This window comes from Ochotona princeps, chromosome 9, assembly GCF_030435755.1.
Source record: "Ochotona princeps isolate mOchPri1 chromosome 9, mOchPri1.hap1, whole genome shotgun sequence".
Classification (NCBI taxonomy): Eukaryota; Metazoa; Chordata; class Mammalia; order Lagomorpha; family Ochotonidae; genus Ochotona; species Ochotona princeps.
The window spans coordinates 25,986,061-26,002,461 of NC_080840.1; the positions used below are offsets into that span (position 1 = coordinate 25,986,061).

Here is a 16,401-nt window from a genome sequence, read left to right on the forward strand (position 1 = left end):
ATAACATTATAGCATCTAACTGAATTATATAGCCCACCAAAAGATAAAGCAAAAATTCAAGCTGTCAACATAAACAAAGCTAAAATAACCTAACTTTGTCACCTACAGATGAGGTGTATTTCGTAGTTCTAGTGCAGGGTTAACCAGAAATCGAGTTCTAAAACTATGAGCATAACAAAAAGAAGCTACACTTTTCATATTCAAGTTTATTAAATCATGATGATTTATTTAACAAGGTTATTTCTGCATCAGGTTGTGACTTAAAAGCAATGATTTTATATATATATATATATAGGTGATATGAAGAGCTTGGTGTACAATTAGTTAAGTCTTAAATCTTCCTTCTATGGAGTTCACCCATCTTTCCGCTTAGCAGGAAAAGGCATTTTTAGGTTTATATAAACACATTCTTTGTAACTGCCTTCTTAAGAGAAAATCAGATATAAATAGCACTGGGCATTTAGTAAATAAGTCACAGGCCAGTGAGTTCAATTGTGCAGTTGTGAAATCTAGTGTCAAAGAGTTTGGAAACCTTAAGACTGGGTGATCTGCAACGTTTCCAACATGTCTTCAACTGCCTTTAGAGAGTATTTGGTTTCCTTCTTACTTCGACCTGCAAACTAATTAAAAAAAAAAAAAAAGAAAAAAAACTCAATTAGGTTTCAGTGGCAGCTTCAAAATCCCAATCTTACCCTTATATTGTTAATGAAACAGCATTAATTATCATATAACTAGCAGGAAATCACATATTCTTTATCTCCAACAAGAACAAAATTTGGGGTAGAAGGCAGCTGAAGTGTATAGACACTGTGGCATTCTAAATCAGTTTAATATCTAACCTATAAATTATATTTAGACATGAATATCGTGTATTTCTATTTGAGTTCTAAGTGGACTTTTACAATTTCAAAGGTACAATATGAATTAAAGTACTTTTTATTAACTATTCTAAAGCTGTTAATTCCTAAACTTAGTTATAGTAGGACATAATATATATATATAAGGCACACATAATTTTGCAGATCAGTTGATAAAAATAATGCATTTGTGCAGTAAAAACGTGTTAAGTAAAACTCCAATTAAAACGTGAACTTAAACTGTAACTTATGTTTGAAAACTACATTGAAATCTGACTTTATAATAAAAAAAATAATGCATCAAGCACTATCTTTGTTTAATTAAAAGTAAATTCATAGTATAGTTACTCCAATATAGTAAACATTATCACTGGGGGTTACATGTTGAATAACCCCTGCTGATTTCAAAATGAGTTTTCTAACTGGACAGTTTCTACCATTTATCAGTCTCGACTTTACACACCACATTTAACAGATAATATGTGTCCCTTGTGTAGAAGAGAGAAAGTTTTATATATACATATATATTACCTGCTTTCTTCCCTGGTTAACACACTGGTTAAAACAACATTCACTATTTTCAACATCACATCTAACCACTGAATGCATTTTTAAGTGACTGATGATTCCTTCAAACAGCAACACTGCCTTAAGTACTAGATACTTGATTTATGATGTGTTTCTTCTCTTTTGTAATTAACTTCATTTGGCACACTTCCCATGACCTGTTCCGAAAGATGAAGTGCACAAGCCAAGGTACCATCACCACGCACAGGCTGCAGGAACTGGTAACCTGCCTCTGACCTCTGGCTATGGTTTAACATTTTGATTCCTCTACTTCCTAAAACATTAGCTTCTGTGGTGAATTCTTGATTTCATAGAGTAAATATCGGGGTCTCTAAGACAAATGCCATGGAAAAGGAAAGCTTTAAAATTAAAGTCATCTTGCGTTTAACAAGGCATCACTAATTTCAGGAATTCAAGTCAGAATCACAAAATATGGTACCCAAACTGATAACTATTTTATTTTATAATTTCTCATGGTGAATAAAGAATGTGGAATATGTCTTTCACTTCTTTTATTCAATTGATAAATTCACGATCACAAGGATTTACCAAGAACAGAAAGCCTTTTCTTTTACCACTGCCCACCCAATGTAAACAAGACTGGTCCTAATCAGATATGCAAAGGGTCTAAGTCTGAGCAACATATGGCTGGCTTTGGGGGAGGGTACAAAATAGGATATCACACAGTAACTTTAATCATAACTTTTTAAATAGCAAAGTAAAATGCAAAAAAAGTTACAAGCTAAAGTTCAAGCATATAATTTCAAATACAGCATTTTTCTTAGTTTGTACTTTAACATAATAACGAGAAAGATGACTTTTAAAAATGAACTAATTTTTAAAAATCACCTAAGATGTGTCAGTATTACTGAAAACCAATGAAATTTAAGGTAAATCAAACTAACATATTGGTGTCAGAACAAATAAAAAGCAAGTTGGAAATATAAATCTTTCACTTCAAATTTTTCTTGACATGCAATTATTTTGTCTATTCCAGAATTATAGGCAATTTAACTGATTAAGCCAGAATCATATTTTTTCCTTAGAATCATGACTTAATTTTCTATTTCCCAAAAGGATAGTAACAGAATCACATCTGCAATCATAAATAACATACGGATCACTAGGACAGACAAATTTAACAGTGTACCTAAGAAGCATTTATCTGGAACATTATTGTGAGTATGTTCACATTAATGTTTCTCATGAACATTAATCAAACATGCCTGCCTCTGTTGAACACACTAAACCAATGACCTAACTGAAAACCAAGTAGTAACCATGTTCTTGCTCATTATGTAGAAACAAAAGCAGTTTTTTTTTATTAATTATTTTGCATTATGTGACAGTTTCATAGGTTCTGGGAATCCCCCCACCCCTCCCCATGCCCCTCCCCTCTGGTGGATTCCTCCACCTTGATGCAGTATTACAGTTCAAATTCAATCAAGATTCTTTCCTTGCAAACATATACCAAGCATAGAGTCCAGCTACTTATTGTCCAGATGGGTTGAACAACAAAGGCAGTTTTTAAAATCTGATTTTCTCCAAATAAAAATCTATAGAAAATGAGAATACTTATTTTATACTTTACAAATGCTTATATGAATGAGTCATGTAGTTTAACTGGATATGAGATTTATCTACTTTAAAAGAAGTAATACTTTTGTACATTATTCATAAGTTTGAATTTCTGCTTCCAAGTGCTTAATTTGTTTGAATAAAACTTTAACTAGCTTATCAAATTTACAGGTCAACGGTTCATTCATTGCAATACACTGGGATACATCAGGAGAAAATCTTCTATGGAACTTGCAGCAAAGCATATGGGTAGACAAAGTAACAGACCATAAATGAAATGAATCTGTGGATGTCTATGTAACAGAAACATTATGCTGACAGAAGCCAGACACAAAAACGCTCATAACCTATGATCTCACTTATACCAAATTCTAGTATTGGCAAACTAATTTTTGTGCTTAAAAGTTCAGCCAGTGTTTGCCTGCTGTGGATAAGAGGGAACTGTCAAAAGAAAGCAGGGTAATTCTGAGGTAATGGAAGTGCTATGCTACCTGAAGTAATTAAAACTCAAGCTATAAACTGAAAATATGGGTGCTTTATTACACTTAGATAATACCTCAATAAAACAGATAAAAAGGCAAAATGAACTAAAACAATATACAGTATATAGTATAATACATTGCAGATAATTAAATTTTTTTCTTCTCATTGAGAAGGGAAGTTTTGTATTTCTTGACTCTGGGTTGACCATATCACATGTTTTAACTAATGGAATACTAGGCAAAGTGTGACACAATCAGGTTTAAAAATGTGTACACACTTGAACTGGCCTGACACTCTTAGAACTCTCAACAATCAGCGTGTGAACAATCCCCTACTGCTTGCTGAATGAAAGACACAAGGCCCAGTACTACCAGCTAAAACAGTGTCAAGCGGTCCATTATTTATGTGAGGTCATCAATCATCCAGATATTTCAGAAAGCACAATTACTAAACTGATCTCACAGTGATAGGTAAATTGGCATTCATAAAACTAGCAAACGTGAATACAGGTAAAGGCTTATGGAACCTGACCTATACGAAGAGGACAGAAAGGATGTGAAGGAAGAAGCTTCAAGTGCACTAAGACATTGTATTAAAAATCTATTATCGCTGTCAAGAGATAAAAAAAATGTTGCATGACAGGTAATTTTTCAGTTAAGGAGTATTCTAAGCTGTTGCACAGATATCTCACTTAACCAATTGAGAATTGTGCTACCTAGTTATCCAAAATGAGCAAGGAATGAAAAAGAAAAATTCCTTATATTATCTTTTCCCATAGAGTAACAACAAGACAAACCACATTTTCAGAGTTATCAGAGCAAAACTCAAAGCTGGAGAACACAAGCTAGCAGGGCCGACCGTCACTGAGGGACAGCAAGAAAAAAAAATCAAACCAAAATCCTCCTCAATCTAACTAGTAATGAGCTTTAGGTCTGGAATGAACAGAAACAAATAGGAGTAAGACGCCAATTTTTCATAGGTGAAAATAACTTGGTAGGAAGTTAGACACTACCGTACAATAGCTCCAGACACATTAATACATGTTAGCTCTCTGTCTAGGCTGTATGTTGTAACCCACAACAGGAGCAACACTGGAGTCAGACTGCCTGGGCTGGAGATCTGCTGTCATTACACATTTGTGTTACCTTGAAGAAGTTATTTAATCTCTCCACTCCTTACAAGCATCATTTGTAACACAGGAAATGTTAAATAAATTCTCTCGTAAAGGTATGCTATTATAATTATTGCTGTTATTGCAATAATCAGAGCAAGCAGAAAGCAAAATTAATGTGCACAATTATAAGCACAATTTAATATATCCTACTATAATTCGGAAAAAAGTATGTTTTATATGTTTTAATCCACAAAATACTTTTATTATTCTGGGTTAATATATGTATGTAATCAATCCAATGTTATTCAGCAAATAAACGTCAGAGGTAAATTTTGACCCAGACAATACAGATCTAGCACAGCACCTGTGTTCTCTTTACTGGAATGATCTAGCTTTCATAAAATGGGGCCAAGATAAAACACAAAAGGTAGATATCTACATGGGAAGAAACTGACTTTTTCAAACATTACACACAAAAAGACCTAATCAAAGTGGCCTGTGGATCTACCTGTGGAAAATGTAAGAATAAACATGAGAGGCAGGTGCTGTGTCCCAGCGGGGAAAGCTGCTGCCTGTGATGCTTACACACCATATGGGCACTGTGTCTGCAACAGCAGCAGCGGATGATGCAAGTGTTTGGGCTCCTGTACCCGCAAAGGACAAAGAGAGCAGGCTCTTGGGTCCCGAGCTACCCAGCCAGCCACCACAGCCGTTTGGAAAATGAACCGGCACTTGGCAGATTCTCTTAGTCTCTCCTCACTTGCCCTCTCTCTTTCTCTAACTCTGGCTTTCATTCAAATAAATCTTAAATAAATAAATAAATAAAATGGGGAGACACACAAAGTCTGTGGAACAAACAGATTTATTCAGAATACAAAAATCATGAACATAAAGACAATGAATGAGCAATCTTAACACATTTAACATCAAAATTCTATTGTTAAAAATTATGTGAGAACAAAAGCAAGGACATAAGAGATAATTGCAACACATATACTAAAAACACTCATAGGGACCAACGCGATAGTTCAACTAGCTAATCACACACCAGCATCCCATAGGGACAACGTTCATGAACTGGCTGCTCCACTCCCCATCCAGCTCCCTATTTACAGCCTGGGAAAAGCAGTGGAGGACAGCTCAAAGTCTTAGAACCCTGCACAAGCTTGGGACACCTGGATGGGGCTCCTGATTCGGTTCAGCTCTGGTCTTGGCAGCCATTTGAACAGTGAACCAGCAAATGAAAGATCTTTCTATCTCTCCTCTCTGCAAATCAGCCTTTCCTATGCAAAAAATAAATCTTACAAAAAAAAAAAAAAAAAAAAAAAAAAAAAAACGACTCATAACCAGAAAGCTTAAAAGCATCAAACTAGCTGAAGTAAGAGACTTCATAAAAGAGGATATCCAAATGGCTAAGACACCTGCCGAAGTATACAATCTGACAAATCCTAAGGGAGATATAAAATAAGCGCGCTCACACACACTCACAAACACAACAAACACAGTACAGCAGCTAAGATTTCAACAATGAAATAACCAAATGTTGGTGAAAATGTTAACTACACATCTTTCAAACATGGTTATGGAGGTAAACAGATTTGGAAAACTGCCTTCACCCAGCAAAGGTTATACATATATTCTACTACCCAGTATTTCCACTTCAAGGTGAATAATCATTGGAAGCATATGTACATTACAAGCCCTACACATAAAATTCAGTGTAGCATTATTTGCAAAAGCCCAACTAGGAAACATTTCGATTGCCTGCCAGAAACTAACCAGATAAACAGTATTTATTCAATAAACTATTTAATACAGTGAATATGAATAAAATAGACATATATAAGGGTAAATCTCATAAACCTAACGCTGTATAAAAGAGGACACACAGAAATGAACAAATGCAGGGCCTCAAGGCGACAAAAGGAGCACCACTGAGATGTCCACATGGGGTAATACTGACTCTCAGGGGGAAAACAAACAAAAACCGTGGCCCCAAACCTACTGTATATACAATTAAAACACATCTGACAAAGGGTAAAGGCATAAGATGTATAATGACAATCAGTTACGTAGTCTTCCTAGGCAAAAACAACTAAAAAATACACAAGCTGACTTACATAAAATCCAAATTATGAATACTAACCTGATAAGCTCTGTTTATTTGACTAGCTGCCCAACTAGCATATTTCATGTTGTCCTTCTTCATTTTTGCACTCGCTTTGGCATTAGAAGCAATATGACTTGCTGACTACAGCCATTTAAAAAAAAAAAAGAAACATTAAAAACAAAATTCCTTTTTCTTTTAGTCAAGTTAATAAAAACCATACAAAAGTAACAACCGCTATGGGATGATAACAAGTACCAAAGCATTTTAAAGATAAAAATAAAGTGAATTTAATTTAATAATGAAAATTATTTTATAGTACAATCAAAATGGGAAGAAAAAGATTTTTTTAAACTTATTTTTTTTCTGATACAGTTGCATAGGCGCAGTGATTACCTCTCCACCCCTCACACTGCTTTCCCGGTATTACTACAGCAGTGCAGCTCTTCAACAACAGTCACAAGTCCTTCATTCTGCTATTCACTGTATCGCAGCACTACAGGTAGCATTGTATCTACCATGGTAGATACTACAGTATCTATTGTCAAAGTATATTTAACAGTTTCATTAGGAGTTCTCCTTCAATCCGGAATAGAGATGCATAGTGCAACATCTTCATTTCCCAGTATGCTAGTCTCCATTAAACAGTTCATCTATGACAACATATATGTATGTATGTTTACCTATTTATCTATCTTATATTTTGCATGGAAGTTGCCTTATTTCAGAGAGAACATATAATACTTGTCCTTTTGGAACTGGCTTTATTTACTGAGTATAATGGATGAAAAATATACTTTAAGTAACATCTAAAATGATTTCAATATATGGACTGTTGTTCTTAGAGATAAAATTTCCTGTTGCTTAATACAGAAGCAATAGAAAAGCACTGTATAAAGGAAAAACTGCTTTGACACTGTGGGATATTACCAGCGTTATATCTTACTACTAAATTACATCAGTCATTTAAACTTAAGATTATAAATTAATAGAACTATAATAATTTGATACATCCTCTACTTTTTTAAAGGTATTTAAATGGATGAATTCTTAATTTTCTTAACTTTTGACCTATGGAATAAAACCTAAATTACAAAACAAAACAAAAAAAAGATCACACTACTTTTTTACTCTGTGTTTGTATTTGCCAGAAGGGACAAGCTATAACTTTTGACTTATACTAAAATGTCTTTATTCTTATAAAGATCTGTCCATCTGATTTTCTAGGTCTTTCATGTCCCTTTTGGTAGGTATTTTAGTAAATTAAGTGGTTCTAGAAAGTTTTAAGAGTGACATGCCTGGGGTGGATTCATGTCAGTCAGAAAGGGGCTCTGTCTCCAAGTTACGTTTCTATATCTGTTTTTTCATCTATGAAGTGGTCAGAACAGGAGCACTCACTAAAACATTTGCTGTGAGGATTTGACAAGTTCAACATAACTCAAAGTTACTGCAACCAATTGGCTGTGGCAGAATCCAAGAAAGTTTTCTTGAAATTTCTCCAAATCATTTTCTACTATTCTTGCCAGTCCTTCCTAAAAATTACTTCATTTATATTTCTTCCTTTCCTCATCCAACCAATTTTCACTAAACTGCAACAAAAAGACTCTCCAGAAAGCCCAGAACAGACTAGAATAAATCAAAATGTCAGCAACTGATGACAGAGGTGCTCATTATATTTGTAGGTGTGTGTGTATCTAAAACTTAAAACATACACCAGCACCTCAAACTATTCTATCCTAGGAATATTCTGAGCACTGAGCAGCTTTTGAAACACTAAATGAGAAGTACTCATTATACATATGTGCATAAAACGAACACCTCTCAATACGTGAATTACACACATATCTGTACACATGTAAGGTTCAGTAATTCTTTATTCTGATAGCTCCTGTTAACTAACTTTCATAAGCTCATTCTTTGGCATATATAAAAAAGACATTACTTCCTGCAAAAAATTTCCAGTTTTTCTATCTAATAATATGTTTTTCTTTAACATATCAGAAGTTTTAGTTCTAATACATCCTTTAATGGCACAATTTGAGAACAGTCATATAATTTAAGTAAAAAAATTATAATGTTGGCGTAAATCCAAGAACAGAACCATTAAGAAATTCATAACATGGGTGTGTATTGTTACAACTTAATTTTGCAAAAACAGATTTCAATTCTGATATGGTAGAGCATAACTTACAATGAAATGTAAAACAGCTAGGGTGTTTAACATCCAAAACTAAGATTACCTTACAACCTATTTTTCTTACTTGACCACGCAAAAAAAAAAATAAATAAATAAAATAAATAAATAAATTATAAAAAACAACAAAAGAAATGCCTGGAGAGGAAAAATCTTGTAACATTAAACATGTTACTCAACTCACCATGTAAAGTCCAAACAAAGCTCTCATATTTCTATTGTTCAGTTTTAATGCCTGTGCAAAATACTTTCTTGAAAGTTCCAGGTTTTCAAGTCCACCTTGGGTATATTTAACCTGTTTAAAAATGCAGGGTGCTGAAAACTGTTTATTTTACTGCTTTGAAATACAGCATGTATCATCACATCACAGACATTCAAATAAGTGAAATACAAACTCTGAAAAAAATTCAGAATTTTTAAAGAATTCACCTCAAACATATCAGGCATGCTCTAAAACTTAAAACATGACCCAGCCCCCAAATTATTCTATTCTGTATAATGTGATACATACATTTGTTGTACTGCTATTCTTCATAGTAAGCAAATAAAAACCTCTTATATTAAAAAATAACAATCTTAATATGAATGCTCCAGAAAACAAATTTAAAATTATAATCTTAGATGTCTTAGAAATCATTAAGGAAAAGCAATTGTGAAAAAAGTAATGATTTAAAGACAAAATAGTTTTACTTTAAATTTTATATAACTAATACATAAAAACATCACATAAAAGCAAAGAATTTCACTTCTAAAACTGGACTTTTGTCAGTGTTTTCATCTTAACATTAAAAAATCACAGCTTTCATTCCCACAAATATATATTCAATCTAGATGTTTTAAATATTTATTCTGCTTGCCTAACTTGAAGGGAATGTTCTTAGCATCATAATATCATAATAGCAACAAAAATGAAATTACAAGTAATCTTATTTCTAAAAACACTTACTTCAGCATACTGCTGACAGTATAAGTGGTTGTGTGGATTTGTCATCATAAGCTCTTCTAAACAAAAGGCTGCTTTTGCATAGCTGAAAAAATATCAACAGGAAAAATTAATTTTAAGTAAAATTTTATTTTACTTATGTCTTCAATCAATTTAAAAATAATCTGGGAGCCAGCCTTTTGGCACAGCAAGTAAAGCTGCTGCCTGCAACACTGGGCTCCAATACAGGCACCACTTCTGATTCAGCACTCTGCTAATAGCCAGGGAAAGGCGGCAGAAGATGGCCCTCGTCTATGGGCCCTATAACCCACGTGCGGACTCGAAACAAAGGCCTGGATCCTTCTTCAGCCTGGTGCACCCTGGGTTGCAGCAATCTGGGAGTGAAACCAGCACATGGAAAATGTCTTCCTCTCTATAACTGTTTCAAATAAATAAATCTTTAAATTTTACTCAAGTGACATATTTTATTAGTTATAATTAAAAATTTTGGGGGCAAGCATCATGCCATAGTAGAATATGTTTCTACTTACACGGCCAGCATCTCATTTGGACACCAGCTTGAGGCCCAGCTATTTCACTTTTTTTTTTTTTTAATATTTATTTACCTGGGAAGTCAGAATTATACACAGAGAAAAAGATACAGAGATCTTCCATCTTCTGGGTCACGTTACCAAATGGCTGCAAAGGCTAGAGCTGAACCAGTCCAGAGCTGGGAGTTTGATCAGGATCTCCCACTTGCGTACAGGGAGCCGTAGGCCTTTCTCTGGTGTGTTTCCAGGCCATAAGCAGGGGTCTTGTAGGATGCAGGTGCCAGCAGAAGGATTAGTCTCCAAAGACACCATACAAGGCCAAACTTTGCCTTTCAAATAAAACAAGTCTTAAAAAAACAAAAAAAAAGTTCTTATCCTGAACTCACAAACACCAAAAACATAAACTTAATGAAAAGAATAAATTAAAATCCTAATGTGACCTAAAAAATACCTACTTCATAGGTATTACATTATAAAAATGGATCAGAACAGGCATTTGGTCAAGTGGTTAAGGTGCTGTTAAAATGGTTATGTGCTAACACAGAATTTCTGGGTTTCATACCTAGCTCTGCTTCTGATTCTAGCTTCCTGCCAATGCAGACCCTAGGCAGCTGCTTTGCCTGGGATCCTGCCATCCATGTAGGAGACAAACCTACATTAAATTACTGCATCGGCCCAATTTTCTCTGCATGTCAAATTAGAACAGAAAAAAAATAAAAAAATTTAAAAAGACCTAGGTTATTATTTTGATATGCAAATAACAGTATAAAGTTTTAATATATTAGATTAAGTTTATATGAAATAACTTTCGAAATTCAGATTATTTAATAAAATGTTCAAATTGCTAGAATATGGAATAGGCATTTTATTAAATATTCACTATTTAAAAAAAAACCTTCAGATACCCACTTACCATGAGAAAGACTTATTGTCATTGTATTTCATAGTAAAGTACTTTACTGAAAAATGAACCTACAATTACCCTTCAAAGTTGTGAAAAACAATCATTAATTCTAGCACTACTAAATCATGCAACACAGAAGCAAAAATCTTGCTGAACACCTTCAGAAAGAACCGCCAGAAAGTGCTCTAGAAAAAGAAAAATTTCTAAAACCATGACCAAAATTCACCTTTGTAGATTTTTTATGTCTAAAGCCTTCTGAATATCTTTCATTATTTTATTCTGAATATATTCATTATTTACAGCAAATCCTAAAGACAACTGGTGTTTACAAGTTTATTTCCAGTGAGGTGGTGATGTTATTACTCAACAGAAACAGGTTACCTAAACTTATTTTTGCTTTTTTATACAAATATGTTAAAGTACCTACCTTTTATAATAATGCCTGACAGAAACTTACACATAAACAAATTAATAATAACTAATGTTCTTTAAATACACATATGTGTCGGGCCTGGCGGCGTGGCCTAGCAGCTAAAGTCCTCCCCTTGAAAGCCCCGGGATCCCACAGGGGCGCCGGTTCTAATCCCGGCAGCCCCACTTCCCATCCAGCTCCCTGTTTGTGGCCTGGGAAAGCAGTTGAGGATGGCCCAAAGCTTTGGGACCCTGCACCCGTGTGGGAGACCCAGAAGAGGTTCCTGGTTCCCGGCTTCAGATTGGCGCGCACCGGCCCGTTGCGGCTGACTTGGGGAGTGAAACATCGGATGGAAGATCTTCCTCTCTGTCTCTCCTCCTCTCTGTATATCCGGCTTTCCAATAATAACAAATCTAAAAAAAAAAAAATACACATATGTGTCCTATGCTGCCCTAAATGTTAAATGTATTAATTCATTCAGTCCTACAAAAACTTCACCAAGTAGGAAATTCTCACTATTCTCCAGCTGGGAACACCGGAGGGGCCTAGTTCCCGAATCAGCCCTGCTTCCACTGTCAGCTTCCTGCACATTTTTGTAGGAAGCACTGAACAACCTCACTTGTGTCTCTGCCAACCCAACGGAGGATCCACTGTAAGTGCAGGTTCCTGGCATTGGCCTCACTTGGGCATCGGGGTATTTGGTCAGGGAGCTATCAGATGGAAGACTCCTCTGTGCATTCTGTCTCACAACTAAAAATGAATATAATTTTTGAAGGAATTTAAACCTATTTAAAAGAGAAAAACTATTCTCACTATCTCAGAGTCAATATTAGAACTAAAGTTTCCTTCTTCTGTTCCACAACAAAGTATTACAGCTATACGTTACAGTATTTGTTCCTATTTTGCTTTTCTAGCCTTATGTTTTGTCTTTTACGGAGCTTTTATAAAGAATTTTTTTAAAAAATCAGGATGGACCTAAACTAAGAAACTATTATCACAATCTAAATAAATATATAATATTACCTGTTTCTGAATTCAAGACATAGTATCACTTAAAAATTGAGTTAAAAAATTAAATGTTTTTGTAACAACAACAACAAAAAAAACCAGTGAATGGATTTTGCTTCTAATAAGTATCAGTAGGGGCTGGCATATGGTGCAGCAAGTTAAGCCTCTGCCTGCTACACTGGCATTTCATATGGGAACCAGTTCAAGTCCTTGCCTCTCCACTTCCATGTGACCTCCCTGCTAATACACCTGGAGAAACAGCACAGGAGAACTTGAGTCTTGGGCCCCTCTAGCCACGTGGGAGACCCAGAGGAAGTTCCTGGCTCCTGGCTTCAGATAGGCTCAGCTCCAGCCTTGTGGCCATCCGGAGAGTGAGCCAGCAGAAGGAAGATCTTTCTCTCTCTGTAAATCTTTCAAATAAATCTTTGAAAAAATTCTATCAATACAGCCATGGATGTGACATATACCACCTAAAAACAAGTAAACTAGAATTTATAAATCAAAATCAATCTTAAAAGTAATAAAAGCAGTGGAAAAAAGAAAATTGTGTGACAGAATTCTATATTCCCTTTTAATGAAGACTACATTTGTAGCAAGGACGAAGAATTTTTTTTCTGCTAAAAAGGCCATTTGGATATTCAAAACATAATCTGCAGGCCATATAAAATATTATTTAACAAAATTATTATTAGCCTGCTATAGATTTGCTGACTTTTTTTAAAGATATATTTATTTTTATTGGAAAGTCAGATATACAGAAAGGAGGAGAGACAGAGAGGAAGATCTTCTGTCCGATGGTTCACTCCCCAAGCAGCCGCAGCGGCTGGAGCTGAGCCAATCCAAAGCCAGGAGCCAGGAGCCTCTTCCAGGTCTCCCACATGGGTGCAGGGTCCCAAGGCTTTTGGGCCGTCCTCAACTGCTTTCCCAGGTCACAAGCAGGGGGATGAGAGGCAGGGCCGCCAGGACACAATCTGGTGCCCATATGGGATCCAAGTGCATTCAAAGCGAGGAGTTTAGCTGACAGGATACCATACCGGACCCAGATCTATTGACTTTAGAGTCCCACTTGCAGTTGCTTTGACAGGGTCAGTCCAGGCGATTTTATGGGCCCTATGCCACTGTTTCAGATGGTTCCAACCCCTGGCTTATATGAACAACTTTTATGGAAATTCAACTGGAGTAAAAACTGTAGTTTTACACCAACGGTGCTTTCTGTGACTCATCATACTTAAACCAGCTTGTAACTGTTCATATACAAAAATATATTGAATTTAAATATACCTATTTCATTTTTAACACCGTGTTCACAAAACTGGTGCTAAAATGACACCTCTAATATTTAACCAAAACTGTCACCAAAAACTCTTATCTACAATATGCCAACTGAATTCATCTTCACAGTTTCAAAAAAAAAAGATCTGAAGGTATTTATTTCCATCCACTTTAAACATGAATATTGCTTCTCTGTTCAGGTAGGAAAATATAAACGTTCATTTTCAAATTAATCAGCTAGAAGACCAAAAAAAAAAAAAAAGTTTTGTGATTGGATAACAGGGTGGGACGACCATAATTATTTTTTTCCCAAAGAATTTATTTGGAGTATCTTGTGATCTACTTTTTGATTTCTTGGAATTTTGTTCAGTTTATTGCTCCTGAATGCACATTCAACCCTATTTCAATAAATTCCTTGCAAATAAATTACAAATATATTCTTAATATATGTAATTTTAATGGTAAATTTAAGTAAACTATAGGGGCCCATGCAATGGTTCAATTGGCTAAATCTTTCCTTGCAAGTTCCAGGATCCCATAAGCCTGCTAGTTCATGTCCTGGCAGCTCCACTTCCCTACCAGTTCCCTGTTTGTGGCCTGGGAAAGCAGTTGTGGATAGCCCCACGCCTTAGGACTCTGTACCTACATGGCAGACCCAGAAGAAACTCCTGGCTCCTGGCTTCAGATTGGTTCAGTTCCGGCTACTGTGGCAATTCAGGGAGTGACTAGCAGATGGAAGATCTTTTTCACTGTCTTTCCTTCTCTCTGTAATTTGGCCTTTCCAACAAAAATAAATAAATCTTAAGAAAGAAAAATCTTAAGAAAAAGATTAAAAGTAAAATTCAATCTAAATCTGATGATTAAAAAGATTAGAGATGAGCAAAGATAACTTTCTAAAAATATAGTTACAAGATAAAAACAAAGTGTTAAAAAGATATATAACAAGGATAAATTTTTCATAACTTAATATCATTCACAAAAAGCCTTATATTTCAGCATTACGTTGCAAATATAAAATTATGAATACCTTCTAGAAAACTGGCTAAAAACACTTAACATACAGTGATAATATATAATAACAAAAAGACAATAAGACCTTATTACATAATGTTTATAGTGATCAATTTTTGATAAATTAGGAAGCAGAGGGTCCAGAAGTTTGGAGTTTTAAGTGGTATAGTAGCACAAAAATCAAATACAAACTCTAATTCAGAATTTTAAAATTACAATAACTTTTGTCTTAATCTTCACACTTTCACTTCCAAATTTTCTACATTAAACATTTCTATAGCTGAACAAAAATACCAAAGATTTTTTTCATTTGAAATATTTTTAAATGTTTTTCACCTCTTTTAGAAACAAAACAAATCTAATTTTAACCTGCATTCCGAATATTCAGTTCTATATTATTTCAGTATCAATATTACAGTGTCACCTGCATGAGAAAATCATGCATATGTCTCTATACAAACATATGCTTATATTAAATACGATTCTAGAAATAGTTTCCTAGCATAAAGAAGTTCTGATAGAATAATGCAGAGAAATAAAGAACTCAGAATTTAGCATACATTCATTATGTGACAGCTATCCCTTTTATTGTAGCTCTCACTGTTATTAAAATTATGGAAATAATTGCCTTATCTTTTCTCCCACATTATATTTGTAAACCTGGGAAAAGGCAACAGACAAATGTCTTCATTTTACTTAATTTCCTGTGCCAGTTGTTTGTAGTATGAGAATGAAGCTAACAAACTCATATATAAGAAATGTGCGTGAGAACCTCTCTCTCAAAAAGGACAGAAATGTGATGAAAAACTTAAGACTCACAAAGACTAAAGGAAAAAAATTATGCCTCTGCATGAAGCTCGTGTTAATGCTGTGATATTTGAAAACTTGCACTGAGACGCTGCACTAATCCTCTCACAATGGGATTTCCTCCTGTCACTACAGCCATAACAAAAACATTAAACATCCAATAAGCATGTTCCTAGAGCATTCAGCATTCTTGACTTTTCCTGGTTTTTTACCCAGGCAACAGAATTCTGCTTTTGGAAGAGTCAATTCCCTAGTGCTGAGCTAATAAATGCATATAACTGACAGAATTCTTATGCAGCAAGGAGTGTAATACTCTTGGTATATAAGAATAATTTGAATGCTAAAAATGAACAATTTTCATTCACTAAAAATAACCTTAGCTTAGTGCAGGACTTTGTAATTCCAAAGAATGCTATCTTAAGGAAAAACTCGTTTCTGGGGCAAAAATAATTTAGGGAAATATAAATTGCCTAAATAAAGCGATACACATTATATGAATGGCAACTTTTTAATCTATAATTTTTCATTTAATTGATAAGTTTTTCTCATTTAAAGCAACATGTACTTCACACCTCCTCGCCACTCCCCTGGAAATCACTAGACTTTCTGAACTT

The 16,401-nt window shown here is 34.7% G+C and overlaps 1 protein-coding gene across 1 annotated transcript in view; it reads right to left on the reverse strand.

Annotated features, from left to right (window-relative positions):
- Positions 1 to 201: 201 nt before the first annotated feature.
- EMC2 (ER membrane protein complex subunit 2) overlaps positions 202 to 16,401 on the reverse strand; it is a 51,929-nt gene continuing 35,729 nt past the window's right edge. Inside the window, exons 8-11 of the mRNA XM_058668550.1 lie at positions 9,847 to 9,928; positions 9,085 to 9,195; positions 6,746 to 6,850; positions 202 to 620 (exon numbers count right to left, since the gene is read on the reverse strand). Of these exons, the coding sequence (XP_058524533.1) occupies positions 534 to 620; positions 6,746 to 6,850; positions 9,085 to 9,195; positions 9,847 to 9,928 (385 nt within the window). The 3' untranslated portion in view covers positions 202 to 533. The remainder of the gene's footprint in view (positions 621 to 6,745; positions 6,851 to 9,084; positions 9,196 to 9,846; positions 9,929 to 16,401) is intronic.